Source organism: Panulirus ornatus, chromosome 73, assembly GCF_036320965.1.
Source record: "Panulirus ornatus isolate Po-2019 chromosome 73, ASM3632096v1, whole genome shotgun sequence".
Classification (NCBI taxonomy): domain Eukaryota; kingdom Metazoa; phylum Arthropoda; class Malacostraca; order Decapoda; family Palinuridae; genus Panulirus; species Panulirus ornatus.
Window position 1 is genome coordinate 7,974,691 of NC_092296.1, and position 24,405 is coordinate 7,999,095.

General features: G+C 38.8%; 1 protein-coding gene across 3 annotated transcripts in view; it reads right to left on the minus strand.

The window, feature by feature from the left end:
- The window catches only part of LOC139748301 (uncharacterized), a 31,158-nt gene that overhangs the window by 5,557 nt on the left and 1,196 nt on the right, over positions 1–24,405 (minus strand). Inside the window, exons 2-4 of one of the 3 annotated variants that reach the window (XM_071661299.1) lie at positions 22,395–22,576; positions 15,454–15,504; positions 4,943–5,053 (exon numbers count right to left, since the gene is read on the minus strand). In XM_071661299.1, the coding sequence (XP_071517400.1) occupies positions 4,943–5,053; positions 15,454–15,504; positions 22,395–22,538 (306 nt within the window). In that variant the 5' untranslated portion in view covers positions 22,539–22,576. Of the gene's footprint in view, positions 1–4,942; positions 5,054–15,453; positions 15,505–18,823; positions 18,875–22,394; positions 22,577–24,405 lie in introns of all 3 variants that reach the window. The other 2 variants (XM_071661298.1, XM_071661300.1) reach the window with 2 other exon arrangements.

Sequence of the window (24,405 nt, forward strand, 5' to 3'; positions counted from 1 at the left end):
AAAAATAATGACACATTAAGAAACTGCAATTACACAGTTATCAACATCTCTGTATCATGTAAGCCTTTTACTACTCGTACTACAAATTAGCACATGGAGAATCTTTTCAAAATATTTCAGATGCTGATCACCTCTACACTATAAAAAGTTGCAGATCTACAGACACATTCAAAACACCTTTAAGAGCAATCTTAGGTATTAATTTGGTTATGAGGACAAAACTAGATTCCATGAAAAGAACTGAACGTATGAGAACAAAGAGGTATTTCTTTGAGCCACTACACTTCATGGAGAAACCACAATATATGAGAACAAAACTAGGCTTCATGAAAAGACTAGAATGTAAGATATGAAAAAACATGTATTTCTTCAAGGGAATAAGGGAGATGGAATACTTCCCAAGTACCTATTGCAAGTCACAGAGGGAACCTAAGAGAGGAAGAAACAGGTAGCTGGTAATCCTCCCCACCTTGCATCATCTCTTTATAACTTAGGCTATGTATGAATGTTCATGGATGTAACCAGGAAGAAAAGAAAAGAAAGATAGGTGTAGCATTTGATGACAGGAACCTGGATGTTCTGGCTCTAGTAAAAATTATTTGAAAGGTAACGACAAAGAACAGCTTGGGAATGTTTGGAAAGGAAGGTAAATTCTGGGGATAGTGTCAGGGCCAGTGTGAACAATAATTTGAGTTCACATGGAAACAGACTACAAGAGGCATGCAATTGTTGATGCTTGTGCACCTGATCAGGAGAATAACGAAAATCAGAGGTGCTTCCTGGAAGAGGCTGAGTGAATGCTTCGACAAATTTGATGCCAAGGACTGACCCTCAGGGTGAGGGTTCTGAATACAAAAAAGGGTGATATGGCAACTGATAGCACAATTTAGTGGCACAGGGTTTTCAGTATATGTATAAACATAAAGAGGAGGTTAATGAGTTGTGTGTCTAAAGAGGAATGATAATCACGAATACAGACTGGTTGTGTACTTACCCACTTCATAACAACATATAATTTTTAACATGGTACCCTAAATTACACCTCTCAAAAAAATATGAATTAATGCAGACCAGAAAATGTAAATCCACTTTCATATGAAAAAGAAAATGTTTTGCCTGTGATTGCTGCAAACATGTTATCCATGAGGCAAAATGTTCCTTCATTCAGAAGAAGTGTGATAACTGCTCCTCGTCATCCACTGATAGGTCTTTCTGCTCTTTAGCTAAGGGCATCTCTTAACAGCTTTTGTCACTCTACTTTTACTTCACTATAGCAGTCTCTCCTATTGACAAAGCAACTCTCTTTGGTTCCCATTTCTCCTCTAACTCCACCCTGGATGACTCTAACACTCCTTCACCCCCAGATGCTCCTCTTACTAATCCTATGCTCCTTCCCGTAATCTCTTTTCGGACTGTCTGAAAAGTGGATGCACACAAGGATAATGGTCCTGATGGCATCCCTCCCATGTACTGATAGACTGTGCCTCTACATTTGCACCTGTGCTTACTCGTGTGTTCCATTCAGCTTAAAAACCTAAACTTTTCCTTCTTGGAAGCATGCACTGATACATTCCATCTATAAAAAGGGTGACCATTCTGACCTTTCTATCATCCTTATGCTTTGATATCTATGATTTCCAAAGTCTTTGAATCCATCCTTAACTCCCATATCCTTAAACACTTTGAGAATCATACTCTTCACTCTGATCCCCATGGTGACAGTCTTTTCTGTCTTACTAATATCTGGTCATCATCCCTGAAAGACTTTCGGAAATCATGTGTAAATGCCCTTGACATATCTAAGACTTTTGAAAGGGTGTAGCATTAGTGTTTCATCTCTAAGCTCACCTCCTTCACTTTTCTCTGGCCGATCTATCTCTGTGGTTGTTGATGGATCAGCCTCCTACTAAACATAAGTAATTACAAGTAAGAAACACACACACTCCTACCTAAGACTGGCTGGAGGTAATGGTCATTTGCATGTTTTCTCTTTAATTAGTTACCTTTCACCCTAAGAATTTTTAATGTAAACATTTGCAAAGCACGATCATTCATAAAACTCCTGTAACACTCCAATTTTGTAAGCACTCAGTAACTATTACCTACAACACCATAATCTAAAGACCAGAAATATTTAATACAAAAGATAAATTTGAGATATCCAGAGCCTAACTCACTTTTTATCATCATATTCAAAGATTCACTTTTCTAGATACACTAATGCAAAACCTAATATACTTATGTATTAAGGAGGTAAATAAAGCGCATAAGACAAGAAAACAAATGGGAACATCGGTGAAAGGGGCTAATGGGGAGGTAATAACAAGTAGTGGTGAAGTGAGAAGATGGAGTGAGTATTTTGATGGTTTGTTGAATGTGTTTGATGGTAGAGTGGCAGATATAGGGTGTTTTAATCGAGGTGGTGTGCGAAGTGAAAGGGTCAGGGAGAATGGTTTGGTAAACAGATAAGAGGTAGTGAAAGCTTTGTGGAAGATGAAAGCTGGCAAGGCGGTGGGTTTGGATGGTGATGCAGTGGAATTTATTAAAAAAGGGGGTAACTGTGTTGCTGACTAGTTGGTAAGGATATTCAATGTATGTATGGTTCATGGTGAAGTGCCTGAGGATTGGCAGAATGCATGCATTGTGCCATTGTACAAAGGCAAAGGGGATAAAGGTGAGTGTTCAAATTACAGAGGTATAAGTTTGTTGAGTATTCCTGGGAAATTATATGGGAGGGTACTGATTGAGAGGGTAAAGGCATGTACAGAGCATCAGATTGTGGAAGAGCAGTGTGGTTTCAGAAGTGGTAGAAGACGGTGGATCGATTGTTTGCTTTGAAAAATGTATGTGAGAAATACTTAGAAAAAAAGATGGATTTGTATGTAGCATTTATGGATCTGGAAAAGGCATATGATAGAGCTGATAGAGATGCACCGAAACCACAGCTCCCTTTCCACATCCAGGCCCCACAGAACTTTCCATGGTTTACCCCAGACACTTCACATGCCCTGGATCAATCCGTTGACAGCATGTCAATGTTTGCGATAAAAAGTAATAATGTATACAGCTGGATAGCACCAGTACATCTTCACACATGTTTGGGATAAAAAGTAATAATGTATACAGCTGGGTAGCACCAGTACATCTTCACACTGTCACCAAGATATTGGCTGTATATACTTTACAGTCTACAGTGATTTTCATTAAAGAGATTAAGTGAACATATGCTATTTATGTGTATTAGACCTTGTTTGACCTTAACATGTTCTGCTTTCCCAACCCATACACTGCTCTATGCCTTATATACAAAACCACAGTGTACTGCTCTGTGCTTCATATGAGGTTTAATGGTTCCCACCCTCATTTGTACTTCCAGTTGATGTATAATTCCATCTCTTATACAAAGATTTCACTAGGAACTTACTGTCACTATTGGAAGAAATATTATGCATCACAATCACCCATAAATCGTCAGGGTAATTGTGTTACCACAGTACGAAGTTAGATTTACACTCTTACTATTGCACTCATTCTTATAATTAAAGTAACAATTTTTCTTATGTCTACTTATAATTCTGATGAAATGTATAATTGATATGAAGGAGCAAACTGAGGGAGGGGAGCTTAGAGATGAGACCCGAAGGCACACCCTATCAAAAGCCTTAGATATATCAAGGGCAACTACACGACTCAAAATCTTTCACGGATGGTGACCAGACATTAGTAAGATAGGAAAGAATAATACCAGTGGATCTCACCTTACAGAATCCATACTGGTGATCACATAGAACACTGGGATTTTTGAGGTGTCTACAGATATGGGGGTTGAGGAGGGATTCAATTTTGGAAATTGTAGATGTCAAAGCAATAGGACGATAGTTGAAGGGGTCAGAACGATCACCCTTCTTAAAGATGGGATGTATCAATGCATGCTTCCAAGGAGAAGGAAAAGTTTTGGTTTTGAAACAAGAACAGAACAGACAAGCAAGCACAGGTGCAAGTTCAGAGGGAAATCCTTTTAGTACATGGTGGATGGATGCCATCAGAACCATAAGTCTTTGCTTGCATCCTGAGGAATATTGAGTAATTGGGGTTTCTCTGTCCAGTATAAGTAAAAATAATGTAAATGATACATAAGGGATGTGTACAATTACTCCTGGAAAAACCATAAAGTATGTAATCTGTTCTGGTATAAGCAAAAACAAAATTCCGCCGAAAAAACACCCATGATCATATAGAACACTGGGATTTTTGAGGTGTCTACAGATATGGGGGTTGAGGAGGGATTCAATTTTGGAAATTGTAGATGTCAAAGCAATAGGACGATAGTTGAAGGGGTCAGAACGATCACCCTTCTTAAAGATGGGATGTATCAATGCATGCTTCCAAGGAGAAGGAAAAGTTTTGGTTTTAAAACAAGAACAGAACAGACAAGCAAGCACAGGTGCAAGTTCAGAGGGAAATCCTTTTAGTACATGGTGGATGGATGCCATCAGAACCATAAGTCTTTGCTTGCATCCTGAGGAATATTGAGTAATTGGGGTTTCTCTGTCCAGTATAAGTAAAAATAATGTAAATGATACATAAGGGATGTGTACAATTACTCCTGGAAAAACCATAAAGTATGTAATCTGTTCTGGTATAAGCAAAAACAAAATTCCGCCGAAAAAACACCCATGATCATTACATACTCAAACAGATATGAAGAATCCATGACAATCACCAGGGCCTTCCCTATCAACTCAACAACCTCCCACACAAATACCAAGGAAAACACTACATTTTTGGGTATTTTCCTCAGTAACATATGATATACAAGATATTCTGTATGGGAAAAGTATTAATTTTTTGCCTGACTTATATCATTTCAGAAGAGTGGTGCAGTTTAAGACATAATCTCTACTGAAGAGGTGAATGAATGATTTAGCAGCCAGACACTAACCTTATGATACCCTGACTTATCCTGCTTGTCTGATTCGTGTCTGTCCAACTTGTTTATCTTCGTCATCAAAATCACTAACCCCTCCATGACAAGTTTCCTTCGCTCTGGATCCTAGAAAACAAAAACAATGACAAGTTTCCTTCGCTCTGGATCCTAGAAAACAAAAACAAAGTCTGATGAGTCTTATTCCAGAAAAAAATATATCAAAGGAAACTGCAGGATTAGTATTTACACTAATATCCAAATTTTTACTAATTCTTTCTTTTCTTTCATACTATTCGCCATTTCCCGCATTAGCGAGGTAGCGTTAAGAACAGAGGACTGGGCCTTAGAGGGAATATCCTCACCTGGCCCCCTTCTCTGTTCCTTCTTTTGGGAAAAAAAAAAAAAAAAAACGAGAGGGGAGGATTTCCAGCCACCCGCTCCCTCCCCTTTTAGTCGCCTTCTACGACACGCAGGGAATACGTGGGAAGTATTCTTTCTCCCCTATCCCTAATTCTAAAGAGTCAATTATTATGAACAGTAAACTATAATACATATGATAAAAGTTTTCCTCTACAAAAGTGTGCATAACTAAGGAATTTTGCATTTAAAACAACAAAACCAACCCCTTAACAATGCAGGTATTCCAGAAATGAGAATTTTTCAGACAAGCAGGTTCACCTCCATCAACAGCAATCTCCATTGCATCCTGGTACATTCTCAAGTTATCAATTTAAAAGACATAGCACTGTTACTGCAACCTATTTGCTTCAGAACACATAAATAGATGTCCTCTATCATTTAACAGAATAATTGTGCACACTTCCGTATACATTACCTTAAGACATTACCAATGCAGACTAAACATACCTGCAAAAACCAGTCAGACAAATTTTCATCAGTTCTCGTGAGTGCTAAATGAATACAAGAATGCCAGATTATAAGTGTGCTATAGCAATTAAAAAGCATCTTACTACCTGGCTGCAGATGTAAAGTTGAGATGGACTGTTGGAAAGCTATCATACTTAATACTCTGAACATCATGATCATGCTCAACAATCAGGGATTTTGTATATGAAAATTTTAGGGCTGTTGACAGGTCTGTTCACTTATTTGAAAATGGGTGTCTTCTTTAATAAACATGGGAACTGAGAATGATAAATGTGGGTTTTATGTCCAACAATTTTTGGTGATCTATGTCTTTCAACAGAGTAAATTCAAACAAATTTTACACGAAAATGTGAAAAAAATGCCAACTTACCATTGATAGTTTATCATCATAAGATTCCCATAGAAAAATTCCCACTGTCAAGAAAAACATTAAGGCAGTTACATTTTTATGTTATTACCTATTTGTATTTTACTGGCAGGGAGTTTTAAGCTTAAGAGGCCCAATCTCTTGAACTTTACTATATAACTTCTTAAATACACATATGTTGTCTGCTTTAATCAGCTACATCCTAAGTCAACTTATTTCACTCATCCAACACTCTTATACTGTAAAAAATACTTCTTTACCACTCTTATACTGTAAAAGTACTTCTTTGTAACTTTTTTAATGAGTGTCTTGCTTAATTTCATGCTGTGTACTCTGCACTCTCGAAGAACTGTTCACTGTCCATGTCGTTGATCTGATATAAAAGTACTTCTTTCTTCCAAAGTGGATAAATTCAAAGCCTTTAGCCTTTCCCTGTAACTCAGCTCTCTTAATCTGGCACCAACTTTGTTCCTCTCCTCTGGACCATCTCTATTAGCTCTTTGTGCTTCTTTAGGTGCAGTGACCAAACTTCAGAAGTATATTCTTGTTTGGCCTTTTGTAGAATATGAAGTGTGCTAAATATTTCCTTACCCATATACATGAAAGCTATTCTCATTGTTGCCAAAAGACTTTGTATTTATTACATTTCTCCTAATGTGGGACTTTGTGACAGTTTAGGGAAGATGGCGAATCGCAAGGCCTTCTCACACACAGAATCCTGGATCTTATCTCCTGTATGAGTGCAGTTACCTATTTGAAAAGTATGGGAAGGGAGTTTTACACTCGTGGGGCCCCATCTCTTGGACAATAAATATTTTTTCTTTCTTTTTTTTCAAATTATTTGCTATTTCCCGCATTAGCAAGGTAGTGTTAAGAACAGAGTACTTGGCCTTTGAGGGAATGTCCTCACCTGGCCCCCTTCTCTGTTCCTTCTTTTGGAAAATTAAAAAAAACGAGAGGGAAGGATTTCCAGTCCCCGCTCCCTCCCCTTTTAGTCGCCTTCTATGACATGCAGGGAATACGTGGGAAGTATTCTTTCTCCCCTATCCCCAGGGATACTAATATCATACAACCTCTTATATCTAAATATACTGTCTGCATTAACCATGTCCCCAGTCATCTGGTTCCATTAATTCACCACTTTTATGCTAAAAAAAGCATTTCTTTACACACTCTTCTGAACCTTCTCTATTAGCTCTTTGTGCTTCTTTAGGTGCACTGACCAAACTTTAGTATATTCTATTTTACCTTTCACAGAATATGAGCAGTGTGCTAAATGTTTTCTTACCCATACATGTGAAAGCTATTCTCATAGTTGCCAACAAGACATTTTGTCTCCTTTACATTTCTCCTAATGTGGGACTTTGGTGACAGTTTAGGGAAGATGCCAAATCATAAGACCTTCTCACACAGAGAATCCTGGATCTTATTTCCTGTATGTGTAATTACCTATTTGTACTGTACGGGGAGGGAGTTTTACACTCATGGGGCCCTATCTCTTGGACACTCTTTTATCATACAACCTCTTAAATCTATGTATGTTGTCTACATTAACCATGTCCTCAGTCAACTGGTTCCATTAATTCAACATTTTTACAGTAAAAAAGCATTTCTTTCCATCCTTATTCAAAAGTGTCTTGCTTAATTTCATGCTGTCCTTTCCTTGCTCTATCCCTACATCTTTCAAAGAACTGTCCTCTTCAGTGATCTCTTTTAAAATCTTAAAGGTTAAGATCACCCTTCAATTATATTTCGTCTGAGATTGGTAAATCTAAAGCTTCCATCCTCTCCCTGTAGTGTAGCTCTCTTAATTCTAGTACCATCTTTGATGCCCTCCTCTAGACCTTTTCTCTGAGTTCTTCATACTTTTTTAGGTGAAGTGTCCAAACCTAAAAAGAATATTCCAGTTTTGGCCTTAAGTACAACTTGAAAAGCTTGCTAAATATTTCTTTACCTATATACTTGGGAGGTGTTCTGATATTTGCCAGGAAACAGTTTGTCCCCTTAACTACTCTCCTAATATCGGACTTTGGGGACAGGTTATGGATGATGTCTACTCCCAAGTCCTTCTCGCACACAGAAGCCTGAGACCTATTTCCAGACAGGTAATAATCACATTTTGGCTATCTTCTACTTTGTCCCATCCTCATTACATTTGCTCACATGTGTATGAATGCTACTTGTGTGCTATGGGGAGAGAGTTTTACTCTCATGTTGCCCAATCTCTCCTATTTATCTATCTATATCTCTGACACCTGTTTCAAGTGGAACTCCCTCAAAGGAGTGTCCATGGCAACAGTGTCCATAACTAGTGAGCTCCAGTGCTACTTCTTAGCCTTTAGTGCCTCACCCTTAACAGGCCACTGGCAGAGGACAACTCTAGCACAGTGCTTGCTGAGGCTCCTCCCTCATGTTCCAACTGACTACTTCTACCTAATGCTCCTTCTAACATTTCTACCCAATGCTCCTGCCTAGATGTTCCTCCTACCACTTCTATCTACTGCTCCTACCATTTTGCCAAAAGGCAGGGCTAGCACATAGTGCTCACCACAGGAAAATCTAGAGTTATGAAGAATGAGCTGTGTGAGTGAAATGTTGTCAAGTGTTACACATGACAAGGAGAGATTGTACATTTGTCGACAGAATGCCAACAGTCTACGTGTTAATGAGGCAGAAAGAAAAAACAGCTACCTGGGTCAGAGGAGTGCAACTTGACAACCAGTGAAGTGCTGGCTCACTATGCAGATGTCACTAACCCTCCCAATACCCTGGTGGATAGTACTGATAGAATACCTCCCTGATTGTTAGCTGCCTACCAACAACTACTCTTAACTTTGTTTATATGTGCCATGCCTTTGCTCCTATAAATGAATGTACGCATGCACACACACACACACATACTAGCTTATGTAAGGCATCCATTTCACTCACCAGCCCATAAGGGAAGATGAACAGTTGGGTAAACTGTGGAATGGCTGCTCTGACCAGGATTTTAATTACCTATGTGGGTTTGATCACAGGCAGCCCATGCATTCATGATGGTCAGAAATGCTAACCACTACACCACAGAGGTCCATGTGTGTGTGTATGTGTGTTTCCTATTTCCATAACTCTGATTGTACAGTACACACAGACAGCTCCCTTGAGTGAGGCCCCTATCCAAACTTTATTATATTCTTTAAAGCTCTGTATACAGCCAGCATTCACAATATCATCACTTTTCTTATTCCATTCATTCAAGTACTACTTCTCATCTTTGCAAACATGTTTCTTGCTTGGGTTTTGTCACAACCTTGTATTATTCTACTTTGCATCCTATAAAGAATTGTTAACTGTCAGCATTGTCAAACTGGTTTTTTGGCCCCTTAACTTCCACTGTAAATTCTTTATTTTATTTCAGGTACTATATGTTCAGGTATTGTCCCACCTCTGTTTCCCTCCTATTCTAATTAATGTAAGTGCAAGATGTTTAGAGTTTATCAAACAATTCCCTACCCATGCACTTGAATGCAATCCTAATGTAGATGAGAAGATAAATCTCCTTACCAATCACTATATCATGGTTTTCTAATGGATAGATTAGGTACTAAATTGACCCTTAAGTTCAATCAAGTATGGATTTGTGTTGCTCCTCTACTGCCTGATTAATGTCACATTGGAGCCTTTTTTTTACTGTGTCCCATCTCCGTTACTTTATACTCGCTTAGGCTGAACTTAATCAATCACACATCAGACTAAATTTGGAACATGTCTTATCTGACCAACTTTAGTTTATCTTAGTCCTTTTCAAAGATAATGCAATCCTTACCATTTTTTCTTTGATGTATTTAGAATAATTCAGACACATCCATAAATAAATCCAGTTCTTCTGGGACACAATTGGTTACTCCAACCACCTAGAACAGGTATCTTTGTCAAGCATTCTCTGTCCCCTTCTGAAATAAAAATTCTTGAACCACAGAGAGTCTTTACCCTTACATCTGCCAGAAAATCCATATTCTCTACTAAACTTTGAAGTAGGGCAGTGTCAAAGTTCTTTTATCAAAATCACTTCTCCATTATGGAAGTCTAGAAGATTTACTATACTGGACTTTTTTCTCTGCACCCATGTTGACTTTCATGTAACATTCTTTTGCTCTTCCAAGTGATCTCTCCTTAACTTTTCTATCATTTCACAGATCACACTCATCACAAATACTAATCTGTTCAGAAAATAAGTATGTTCTCTGGACCAAGTGCAATGATCATACTAATACAACAGCCTTAACCCTGCTATGCCATTCTTGTCTCTATCTGATGCCAGTAAAAATCTCATGCAACTTTCACACATTATAGCATCTATGACAAAGATATGCCTATATGTTAAATTATGATGTTAATAAATTCCTTGCTTGTAAAAAAAGAAATATTGCATGCAAAATACACCTGATTATAAATGAAAGGCTGGAAGGTTAAGGTAAGAAGCATATTTACTAGATAACTCTAAAACAAACAGATATTTCTCTTAAATAATCTGGATGCTGCACTTCAAACTTAACCTTCAGAGATGCACAACTATTAAGAGCAGAGAAATGGAGAATTCAATTCCAAACATTTTCTCTGTGGAATGGCCCAGTTAACACAGTACTGGGTGTCCTAATTCCCCTGAGAAAGGCAATAAGGCCTTACTGTTCCCAGCATGAGGGCCTAATTCATTTCTTTCAGAATCTGACAAGGGTTATGTGCAGTGAGCACCTCATACTCCACTGTATACTCTTTGAAAAAAAAAAAAAAAAATCCCAAGCAGAAATCATAATGAATTTACTCCTCACCTGAGGATGATTCCAAATTTTCACACCTGTGCTTGTATTTTCTCGGTTACATACCTTTTGGTGACTGATACGGCAAAACGAAAACATATCCCATTCAAGACCATCTTGAGTGAAAATAGAAGAAAAAATGAAGGCATTCTCTGGGCACTGCAGGTGTTTGTAAAATCTGACTTGTAAAAGTGGAATGGTTATAGGAGCGGGAAAGATGAAAAGAAGAAAATCACTGCTCTGCTGGTCAAGGAATGGAGGTATCATAACGGTCAACCCTTACATGGGAACTCTCCACACAGATACAATGAAAAGTAGCAGCAGGATGTTTGCCCTGAAGCCAAGCCTTAGTGGAAGGGGCATACAAAGACAGCTCAAGAGCAGTAGCATAAATAATATCTTCAGAAAAATGGAAAAGAGAAGCAAAACTGCAGCACAGAGAAAGGGAGGGTTTCTAAGAGGTGATGCCTGAAGTGATAATGAGATGGAAGGCCTTTGATTCCATTCTTGTTAACAGGGAGGTGGACAAAGAACTATCCCAGATTTAAGTGCAGTACTACATTTTCTTTCTTTTCTTTCATACTATTTGCCATTTCCCGCATTAGCGAGGTAGCGTTCAGAACAGAGGATTGGGCCTTTTGAGGGAATATTCTCACCTGGCCCACTTCTCTGTTCCTTCTTTTGGAAAATTAAAAAAAAAACGAGAGGGGAGGATTTACAGCCCCCCGCTCCCTTCCCTTTTAGTCGCCTTCTACGACATGCAGGGAATACGTGGGAAGTATTCTTTCTCCCCCATCCCCAGTACTACATACTACGGCAAATAAAAGCCACATACATGTGAAATAGATACTCACAAGAAATCAATTATGGCATCTGTTTCCACCAAGCTTTTGGAAGGTAGACTTTATGATAACGATTGTGAGGGATTCCCAGAACAGAATAAAAGATATGGTTATACCCATGATTAATTTCCTGCAGGATTAAATTGTAGTGTTCTGAAATTAATTATACAAAAAGAGTGATGTTTATAGAGAGACATAAGGAGAAAATGCACCTTAAAAATACTGAATTTTAATATGTTACTGCTTCCCCACAGCGTAATGCTGCATAGGTTTGAAATGAGGAGAAAGAGAATCAAAATATAGAGATGAGGGAAAATGAGAAGTGTGTAAAGTTGAATCATGCACATAAAAGGGAATGGGATTAGAAGCTGATGAGAGAAGATTATCCATGTAAAGAAGAAAGACAGTTGATGAAAGGAGAGTACCCTAAAGAGCACCACTGTACCTATGAAGAGGAAGTCACTCCATCTCCAACTTTGTTATAGACTTAGCAGAGACAAAGCTATGCCCTAGGGAGCAGAAAGGTGCAGGAAACCTACAGCATGGAAGTTTAGAAAGCAAAAACTTGTAAAGGGCCACAGCAAAACATTCACAAAATTTCATAAGAGAGGAGGGGCAGAGTGAGTCATATAGGAGAAAAGATTATCACTGTACCCTGTACTGCAAAAGCCATATTGAGGATGAGAGAGATGGGAATGGTATTCTAGGTGTTTGACAAAGTGCGAGTTAGGGAATCTTAAAGACTTTGGAGACTGCAGAAGTGAGAGCAATGGGCCAATAGAACTGCACAAAGAAGGAGGAAAAGTGTTCTTTTGACAAAAAAAAGTCAAGCAAGGATCAGAGCAAGCTCAAGCATTCACCCTCAGGACTTGAGGAAGTACAGTTGGAGATAGTAAAATACTTGAAATACCTAGGAAGAAAAAAATATAGGTAATGACATAGGTTCAGTAGGAGTACTACATGCAGAATCATAGTGTTGAATAAGGGATAATCAAGGCAACGGAAAGCAAAAAAGGTTGAAAAAGAGTAAGGAAGGTTTAAATACAAAAGTTTTTGGAGATGTTTTTATTCAAGAAACAGAAATTTCATGTATAAAAAAGGAAGTCAAATCAGCACACTTTCTTTTATGTATGTTTGCATGACTTTACAAAGAGCAGCTTTGCTGTGATTTTGAGCAGAAATTAAAACAGGAGTGGGAAGAGTTTCGTGATCCAACATGCTCTGTCCCTGATGCAACAGGCATTGAAGCAGGTACAATCAAACCATGACTGGTAGAAAAAAGATCTAATAGAAGATGGAATGTATAACTATTCTACCCATGATAATGTGAACTAAATTGTTAGCACCCGAGACATCCCTGCTTGAGAAGCATCACCGGTTGCAGTAACAGACACAGCAGACATATATCTTTAATGCCAACAAACTTTGCATGCTTTTTCTTTTCCATTCTAGACTTAATCCCATCAAGCAGTTTTTTAATACATTTGATGCCTAAAATGAACACATAGGGTTTGGCTACAAGAGGTCAGTGAAGGATCATAAAAGGAGATTAATTCCTTTTCATCTTATTCCTCTCTTGGTGTTTTTGCTGACAGCTGGTTTACTTCCAAGGGTAAATGTTTCTCCTAAGATGGTACTTTCTTATCAACTCCTCAGCCTCTGAGACAGTTTCTAATCGAGGATCCACTAAAGGAGAGCTTCATGTTAATTCCTCTTTCAAATGTTAGCAGCAACAGAGTCAATTTGGGTTGAGTCCCTTTTGCGATTATTTTATTCTTGGGGCTCTCAGTGCAAGCCATATAAACATGACAGAGCTGAACATAACCCTTTGTTTTACCAATCAATTAAAGAAAATAGCAGTACACATTTTTGCCAACCCAAAGGGAGACTCCGACCCTGGTGTGTTGTGTAATATACTTGCAGAGCTGTGCTTTAAGTTATACACTGCACACTTGATGCTAACAAAAGCTTGATTGAATTTGTGATGATAATAGACAAATGGGTTAAGTCAAGCAATTTCTTACATATGTTCCCAACAACAAAAAATTGGGCTATACATGTATTGGGGAAGAGCAGTGTGGTTTCAGAAGTGGTAGAGGATGTGTGGATCAGGTGTTTGCTTTGAAGAATGTATGTGAGAAATACTTAGAAAAGCAAATGGATTTGTATGTAGCATTTATGGATCTGGAGAAGGCATATGATAGAGTTGATAGAAATGCTCTGTGGAAGGTATTAAGAATATATGGTGTGGGAAGCAAGTTGTTAGAAGCAGTGAAAAGTTTTTATCGAGGATATAAGGCATGTGTACGTGCAGGAAGAGAGGAAAGTGATTGGTTCTCAGTGAATGTAGGTTTGCGGCAGGGGTGTGTGATGTCTCCATGGTTGTTTAATTTGTTTATGGATGGGGTTGTTAGGGAGGTGAATGCAAGAGTTTTGGAAAGAGGGGCAAGTATGAAGTCTGTTGGGGATGAGAGAGTTTGGGAAGTGAGTCAGTTGTTGTTTGCTGATGATACAGCGCTGGTGGCTGATTCATGTGAGAAACTGCAGAAGCTGGTGACTGAGTTTGGTAAAGTGTGTGAAAGAAGAAAGTTAAGAGTAAATGTGAATAAGAGCAAGGTTATTAGGTACAGTAGGGTTGAGGGTCAAGTCAATTGGGAGGTGAGTTTGAATGGAGAAAAAACTGGAGGAAGTGAAGTGTTTCAGATATCTGGGTGTGGATCTGGCAGCGGATGGATCCAAGGAAGCAGAAGTGGATCATAGGGTGGGGGAGGGGGCGAAAATTCTGGGAGCCTTGAAGACTGTGTGGAAGTCGAGAACATTATCTCGGAAAGCAAAAATGGGTATGTTTGAAGGAATAGTGGTTCCAACAATGTTGTATGGTTGCGAGGCGTGGGCTATGGATAGAGTTGTGCGCAGGAGGATGGATGTGCTGGAAATGAGATGTTTGAGGACAATGTGTGGTGTGAGGTGGTTTGATCGAGTAAGTAACGTAAGGGTAAGAGAGATGTGTGGAAATAAAAAGAGCGTGGTTGAGAGAGCAGAAGAGGGTGTTTTGAAATGGTTTGGGCACATGGAGAGAATGAGTGAGGAAAGATTGACCAAGAGGATATATGTGTCGGAGGTGGAGGGAACGAGGAGAAGAGGGAGACCAAATTGGAGGTGGAAAGATGGAGTGAAAAAGATTTTGTGTGATCAGGGCCTGAACATGCAGGAGGGTGAAAGGAGGGCAAGGAATAGAGTGAATTGGAGCGATGTGGTGTACTGGGGTTGACGTGCTGTCAGTGGATTGAATCAAGGCATGTGAAGCGTCTGGGGTAAACCATGGAAATCTGTGTAGGTATGTATATTTGCGTGTGTGGACGTATGTATATACATGTGTATGGGGGTGGGTTGGGCCATTTCTTTCGTCTGTTTCCTTGCGCTACCTCGCCAACGCGGGAGACAGCGACAAAGCAAAAAAAAAAAAAAAAAGAAAAAAAAAATGTATTTCAGTATATTTATGGCCAGAGAACCCATGATCATGATAACAGATTAATTTCTATTTTGTTCATATCCTCAATGCAAAGTAAATTTTGCACTAGTTCTATTCTTGTGTAAATACCTGGGAAAAGCAAATCGTAGGCAACCTACCTCAATAAATCTGTCAATATCATCTTGATGGGTTTTCAGCAACTCCAGAGACTGTAACAGATCAAAGTGAAAGATGTATTGCTTCCTAGTCATATATAAACTCAGTTGTATGTAAACTTGATATTCTTCATCCTCAATCATTTCACAATAATACATCTTAATTGTAAAAAAAAAAGTCATAATTACTGCAGTCATTCAGTTGTCTGTCATACTAATCCTGTATCAAATAATGAGTTCAAATCATTTGTTTATTTATTATTCATTTATTTTGCTTTGTCGCTGTCTCCCGCGTTAGCGAGGTAGCGCAAGGAAACACATGAAAGAATGGCCCAACCCACCCACATACACATGTATATACATACACGTCCACACACAGCACATATACATACCTATACATCTCAATGTATACATATATATATATATATATATATATATATATATATATATATATATATATTATCCCTGGGGATAGGGGATTAAGAATACTTCCCACGTATTCCCTGCGTGTCGTAGAAGGCGACTAAAAGGGGAGGGAGCGGGGGGCTGGAAATCCTCCCCTCTCGTTTTTTTTTTTTTTTTTTCAATTTTCCAAAAGAAGGAACAGAGAATTGGGCCAGGTGAGGGTATTCCCTCAAAGGCCCAGTCCTCTGTTCTTAACGCTACCTCGCTAATGCGGGAAATGGCGAATAGTTTGAAAGAAAAAAGATATATATATATATATATATATATATATATATATATATATATATATATATATATATATATATATATATGTCTGATCATTATCTTGTGGAGGCTAAGGTGAAGATTAGTATGGGTTTTCAGAAAAGAAGAGTGAATGTTGGGGTGAAGAAGGTGGTGAGAGTAAGTGAGCTTGGGAAGGAGACCTGTGTGAAGAAGTATCAGGAGAGACTGTGTACAGAATGGAAAAAGGTGAGAACAATGGAAGTAAGGGGAGTGGGGGAGGAATGGGATGTATTTAGGGAATCAGTGATGGATTGCGCAAAAGATGCTTGTGGCATGAGAAGAGTGGGAGGTGGGCTGTTTAGAAAGGGTAGTGAGTGGTGGGATGAAGAAGTAAGAGTATTAGTGAAAGAGAAGAGAGAGGCATTTGGACGATTTTTGCAGGGAAAAAATGCAATTGAGTGGGAGAAGTATAAAAGAAAGAGACAGGAGGTCAAGAGAAAGGTGCAAGAGGTGAAAAAAAGGGCAAATGAGAGTTGGGGTGAGAGACTATCAGTAAATTTTAGGGAGAATAAAAAGATGTTCTGGAAGGAGGTAAATAGGGTGCGTAAGACAAGGGAGCAAATGGGAACTTCAGTGAAGGGCATAAATGGGGAGGTGATAACAAGTAGTGGTGATGTGAGAAGGAGATGGAATGAGTATTTTGAAGGTTTGTTGAATGTGTCTGATGACAGAGTGGCAGATATAGGGTGCTTGGGTCGAGGTGGTGTGCAAAGTGAGAGGGTTAGGGAAAATGATTTGGTAAACAGAGAAGAGGTAGTAAAAGCTTTGCGGAAGATGAAAGCCGGCAAGGCAGCAGGTTTGGATGGTATTGCAGTGGAATTTATTAAAAAAGGGGGTGACTGTATTGTTGACTGGTTGGTAAGGTTATTTAATGTATGTATGACTCATGGTGAGGTGCCTGAGGATTGGCGGAATGCTTGCATAGTGCCATTGTACAAAGGCAAAGGGGATAAGAGTGAGTGCTCAAATTACAGAGGTATAAGTTTGTTGAGTATTCCTGGTAAATTATATGGGAGGGTATTGATTGAGAGGGTGAAGGCATGTACAGAGCATCAGATTGGGGAAGAGCAGTGTGGTTTCAGAAGTGGTAGAGGATGTGTGGATCAGGTGTTTGCTTTGAAGAATGTATGTGAGAAATACTTAGAAAAGCAAATGGATTTGTATGTAGCATTTATGGATCTGGAGAAGGCATATGATAGAGTTGATAGAAATGCTCTGTGGAAGGTATTAAGAATATATGGTGTGGGAAGCAAGTTGTTAGAAGCAGTGAAAAGTTTTTATCGAGGATATAAGGCATGTGTACGTGCAGGAAGAGAGGAAAGTGATTGGTTCTCAGTGAATGTAGGTTTGCGGCAGGGGTGTGTGATGTCTCCATGGTTGTTTAATTTGTTTATGGATGGGGTTGTTAGGGAGGTGAATGCAAGAGTTTTGGAAAGAGGGGCAAGTATGAAGTCTGTTGGGGATGAGAGAGTTTGGGAAGTGAGTCAGTTGTTGTTTGCTGATGATACAGCGCTGGTGGCTGATTCATGTGAGAAACTGCAGAAGCTGGTGACTGAGTTTGGTAAAGTGTGTGAAAGAAGAAAGTTAAGAGTAAATGTGAATAAGAGCAAGGTTATTAGGTACAGTAGGGTTGAGGGTCAAGTCAATTGGGAGGTGAGTTTGAATGGAGAAAAAACTGGAGGAAGTGAAGTGTTTCAGATATCTGGGTGTGGATCTGGCAGCGGATGGATCCAAGGAAGCAGAAGTGGATCATAGGGTGGGGGAGGGGGCGAAAATTCTGGGAGCCTTGAAGACTGTGTGGAAGTCGAGAACATTATCTCGGAAAGCAAAAATGGGTATGTTTGAAGGAATAGTGGTTCCAACAATGTTGTATGGTTGCGAGGCGTGGGCTATGGATAGAGTTGTGCGCAGGAGGATGGATGTGCTGGAAATGAGATGTTTGAGGACAATGTGTGGTGTGAGGTGGTTTGATCGAGTAAGTAACGTAAGGGTAAGAGAGATGTGTGGAAATAAAAAGAGCGTGGTTGAGAGAGCAGAAGAGGGTGTTTTGAAATGGTTTGGGCACATGGAGAGAATGAGTGAGGAAAGATTGACCAAGAGGATATATGTGTCGGAGGTGGAGGGAACGAGGAGAAGAGGGAGACCAAATTGGAGGTGGAAAGATGGAGTGAAAAAGATTTTGTGTGATCAGGGCCTGAACATGCAGGAGGGTGAAAGGAGGGCAAGGAATAGAGTGAATTGGAGCGATGTGGTGTACTGGGGTTGACGTGCTGTCAGTGGATTGAATCAAGGCATGTGAAGCGTCTGGGGTAAACCATGGAAATCTGTGTAGGTATGTATATTTGCGTGTGTGGACGTATGTATATACATGTGTATGGGGGTGGGTTGGGCCATTTCTTTCGTCTGTTTCCTTGCGCTACCTCGCCAACGCGGGAGACAGCGACAAAGCAAAAAAAAAAAAAAAGAAAAAAAAAATGTATTTCAGTATATTTATGGCCAGAGAACCCATGATCATGATAACAGATTAATTTCTATTTTGTTCATATCCTCAATGCAAAGTAAATTTTGCACTAGTTCTATTCTTGTGTAAATACCTGGGAAAAGCAAATCGTAGGCAACCTACCTCAATAAATCTGTCAATATCATCTTGATGGGTTTTCAGCAACTCCAGAGACTGTAACAGATCAAAGTGAAAGATGTATTGCTTCCTAGTCATATATAAACTCAGTTGTATGTAAACTTGATATTCTTCATCCTCAATCATTTCACAATAATACATCTTAATTGTAAAAAAAAAAGTCATAATTACTGCAGTCATTCAGTTGTCTGTCATACTAATCCTGTATCAAATAATGAGTTCAAATCATTTGTTTATTTATTATTCATTTATTTTGCTTTGTCGCTGTCTCCCGCGTTAGCGAGGTAGCGCAAGGAAACACATGAAAGAATGGCCCAACCCACCCACATACACATGTATATACATACACGTCCACACACAGCACATATACATACCTATACATCTCAATGTATACATATATATATATATATATATATATATATATATATATATATATATATATTATCCCTGGGGATAGGGGATTAAGAATACTTCCCACGTATTCCCTGCGTGTCGTAGAAGGCGACTAAAAGGGGAGGGAGCGGGGGGCTGGAAATCCTCCCCTCTCGTTTTTTTTTTTTTTTTTTCAATTTTCCAAAAGAAGGAACAGAGAATTGGGCCAGGTGAGGGTATTCCCTCAAAGGCCCAGTCCTCTGTTCTTAACGCTACCTCGCTAATGCGGGAAATGGCGAATAGTTTGAAAGAAAAAAGATATATATATATATATATATATATATATATATATATATATATATATATATATATATATATATATGTCTGATCATTATCTTGTGGAGGCTAAGGTGAAGATTAGTATGGGTTTTCAGAAAAGAAGAGTGAATGTTGGGGTGAAGAAGGTGGTGAGAGTAAGTGAGCTTGGGAAGGAGACCTGTGTGAAGAAGTATCAGGAGAGACTGTGTACAGAATGGAAAAAGGTGAGAACAATGGAAGTAAGGGGAGTGGGGGAGGAATGGGATGTATTTAGGGAATCAGTGATGGATTGCGCAAAAGATGCTTGTGGCATGAGAAGAGTGGGAGGTGGGCTGTTTAGAAAGGGTAGTGAGTGGTGGGATGAAGAAGTAAGAGTATTAGTGAAAGAGAAGAGAGAGGCATTTGGACGATTTTTGCAGGGAAAAAATGCAATTGAGTGGGAGAAGTATAAAAGAAAGAGACAGGAGGTCAAGAGAAAGGTGCAAGAGGTGAAAAAAAGGGCAAATGAGAGTTGGGGTGAGAGACTATCAGTAAATTTTAGGGAGAATAAAAAGATGTTCTGGAAGGAGGTAAATAGGGTGCGTAAGACAAGGGAGCAAATGGGAACTTCAGTGAAGGGCATAAATGGGGAGGTGATAACAAGTAGTGGTGATGTGAGAAGGAGATGGAATGAGTATTTTGAAGGTTTGTTGAATGTGTCTGATGACAGAGTGGCAGATATAGGGTGCTTGGGTCGAGGTGGTGTGCAAAGTGAGAGGGTTAGGGAAAATGATTTGGTAAACAGAGAAGAGGTAGTAAAAGCTTTGCGGAAGATGAAAGCCGGCAAGGCAGCAGGTTTGGATGGTATTGCAGTGGAATTTATTAAAAAAGGGGGTGACTGTATTGTTGACTGGTTGGTAAGGTTATTTAATGTATGTATGACTCATGGTGAGGTGCCTGAGGATTGGCGGAATGCTTGCATAGTGCCATTGTACAAAGGCAAAGGGGATAAGAGTGAGTGCTCAAATTACAGAGGTATAAGTTTGTTGAGTATTCCTGGTAAATTATATGGGAGGGTATTGATTGAGAGGGTGAAGGCATGTACAGAGCATCAGATTGGGGAAGAGCAGTGTGGTTTCAGAAGTGGTAGAGGATGTGTGGATCAGGTGTTTGCTTTGAAGAATGTATGTGAGAAATACTTAGAAAAGCAAATGGATTTGTATGTAGCATTTATGGATCTGGAGAAGGCATATGATAGAGTTGATAGAGATGCTCTGTGGAAGGTATTAAGAATATATGGTGAGGGAGGCAAGTTGTTAGAAGCAGTGAAAAGTTTTTATCGAGGATGTAAGGCATGTGTACGTGTAGGAAGAGAGGAAAGTGATTGGTTCTCAGTGAATGTAGGTTTGCAGCAGGGGTGTGTGATGTCTCCATGGTTGTTTAATTTGTTTATGGATGGGGTTGTTAGGGAGGTAAATGCAAGAGTTTTGGAAAGAGGGGCAAGTATGAAGTCTGTTGGGGATGAGAGAGCTTGGGAAGTGAGTCAGTTGTTGTTCGCTGATGATACAGCGCTGGTGGCGGATTCATGTGAGAAACTGCAGAAGCTGGTGACGGAGTTTGGTAAAGTGTGTGGAAGAAGAAAGTTAAGAGTAAATGTCAATAAGAGCAAGGTTATTAGGTACAGTAGGGTTGAGGGTCAAGTCAATTGGGAGGTGAGTTTAAATGGTGAGAGGCTGGAGGAAGAGAAGTGTTTTAGATATCTGGGAGTGGATCTGTCAGCGGATGGAACCATGGAAGCGGAAGTGGATCATAGGGTGGGGGAGGGGGCGAAAATTTTTGGGAGCCTTGAAAAATGTGTGGAAGTCGAGAACATTATCCCGGAAAGCAAAAATGGGTATGTTTGAAGGAATAGTAGTTCCAACAATGTTGTATGGTTGCGAGGCGTGGGCTATGGATAGAGTTGTGCGCAGGAGGATGGATGTGCTGGAAATGAGATGTTTGAGGACAATGTGTGGTGTGAGGTGGTTTGATCGAGTAAGTAACGTAAGGGTAAGAGAGATGTGTGGAAATAAAAAGAGCGTGGTTGAGAGAGCAGAAGAGGGTGTTTTGAAATGGTTTGGGCACATGGAGAGAATGAGTGAGGAAAGATTGACCAAGAGGATATATGTGTCGGAGGTGGAGGGAACGAGGAGAAGAGGGAGACCAAATTGGAGGTGGAAAGATGGAGTGAAAAGGATTTTGTGTGATAGGGGCCTGAACATGCAGGAGGGTGAAAGGAGGGCAAGGAATAGAGTGAATTGGAGCGATGTGGTATACAGGGGTTGACGTGCTGTCAGTGGATTGAATCAAGGCATGTGAAGCGTCTGGGGTAAACCATGGAAATCTGTGTAGGTATGTATATTTGCGTGTGTGGACGTGTGTATGTACATGTGTATGGGGGGGGTTGGGCCATTTCTTTCGTCTGTTTCCTTGCGCTACCTCGCAAACACGGGAGACAGCGACAAAAAAAAAAAAAAAAAAAAAAAAAAAAAATATATATATATATATATATATATATATATACACACATACATATACATATATACCCATGTACATAATTCATACTGTTTGCCCTTATTCCCATCGCCACCCCACCACACATGGAATATCAACACCCTCCCCCCTCATGTGTGCGAGGTAGCGCTAGGAAAAGACAACAAAGGCTCCATTCATTCACACTCAGTCTCTAGCTGTCAAAAATCATATCTAAATGCAATATCTTCTACAATCTTGACAGTATACTTGATCTTTTACACTTACAAGAACTAAGATAAATTTCAATTACACCTATATTGGAAAATCTAAAAAGAATTCTTAGATACTGTACCATTCACATGGCAGCTCATACCTTTAATACTGTATCATCCTCTTTCTTTGTCTTCCTTATCTCTGACCATAAGTAACTCAGTCCATTGATGACCCTTATGATATGAGGCATGGCCTTCAAAAAAGCTGGTCCCCAACTGACTGCTAAAGCTCCTAGACCACTCATCCTTGTAGTTAAACGTTTCCAAACAGATATGGCTTCTTCTACAAAGAAATATGAAACAACTGCTTTATACATTTTCTAAAAGAATAACTACAAGCTAATGAGCAAGTATTAGCAACTTAGAATTACTAACAGGGTACATAAGGATAAGAGAAAGACAGTGAGAGAGATTATACATATCCTATGTATATCAACATATACAGTACACAAAAGTATGAGATAAATGAGGAACATGTAAGGGAAAAGCACAAATTAGGTCAAACATGTTCAAAGTTATCCGAGTGACTTCTTGCTAATGTAAGTATTAAACTCATTATTATCAAGTACATAAATGAACATATATATAATTTTCTGGGTTTCATATTTTCTTTGTATATTTTGTTCTTTAACCCTTTACTGTTAATAATTCAAAAAAAATACAATCATCATTTCACATTTTATTTCATTTTACTTTTTCAATATCAATGGAGGTATACAGTCTAGGCGTAGCCCAATAATTCCTTTGAATCTGTAATGGAGACAAAAAAACAATGATTTACATGAAAAAAATCTATATGAAAATATATTCTCCCACAAATGTGCATAAATTCACTTGTCTGAAAATCACTATGAAAAAAAATCTGAATCTCATAATGCATCATTCAATAATATCTATAGGAGTAAAAAAAGGTTCTTGGAAAAGACAAGTTAAGTATCTGGTGATATATTCTAACTTCAAAATTCAAGTATATCATCACAATAGCAATACATAATACCGTACAGTATAAATGTAAATTAGGAATCATTCATATCTAAATCTAATGATAAATATATTTAATATCCTAAATCTAAAAATTGATACCTGTATCTATTTAGCAAATCTTTCACAAGGCAAATGGTCTACAGCTGGGACCTCTGGTCTTACAGGTTCTTAATCTCACAGCTTTTCTGTACAAAAGCTAGTATGGCTGAGCTGTTTGACTTGGTAGAATAGCTGTTTCCATCTCATTGAATTGTACCTTTGAAACATCCCCATCAATATTCATCAATTTCCATACACTCGCTCCCACCCTCAAAACTGCCAAAATGGCCTCAATTTCTATATCACTTGCAACTTTCTCATTCTTGCAACTCACACTTGCAGTACAAATAAAAATAAACACTTTGGATACAACATCCACTTTTTTAAAAACATTGTCGAGTAGATTCTTTCATAACCTCTGGCCAATATCAGAATAAAAGGATATATAATGCATAACATTTGCATAATTGTAAAAAACAGGAGACTAGTACGTCTATAACTTCACAGTCAAAATAAGTTAAAAAACAGGGGTTTTGCATAAACACTCACTCACTGTTGCCTACTGAACTGTTATAACTGTTATAATCAAAATATGGTCTGTGCTTTGGCATGATGCATTGTACTAATAGAATATATTACAGTACAGTGAATTTAAGAAATCCGAAATCTGCATTCTCCTCTAGTTTAAATAATTATTTTTTCCAAATGTATAAAACTGTACTAAAAGCAGGTTCTGAGCTGTTTTTATATCCTAGCTTTCCAAAACTATTACAATGGAATATAACTTAGTGTTAAATTAATTCTAGACCATGAATAGATTGTTATCAACCTATCTCCTTGGGAGATTGTGTGAGAAAGTGGTTCAGTGTATGTGACCTTAAGGTTAGGTTACAAATACTAATGGCAATTTGGAGCTGAGAGAGGGAAAAAAAATCTAATGTACTCGCTAGCTAGAAATGACACCCTGCTACATTAAATATATGGAGTACAAAATTTATGGAGTACAAAAAGGCTGAGATAGGTAATGTTCCTCAATTAACAGAATGGATGTGCAATAAAGGTAAGGCAGTAAAGAAATTTAGCCATTTT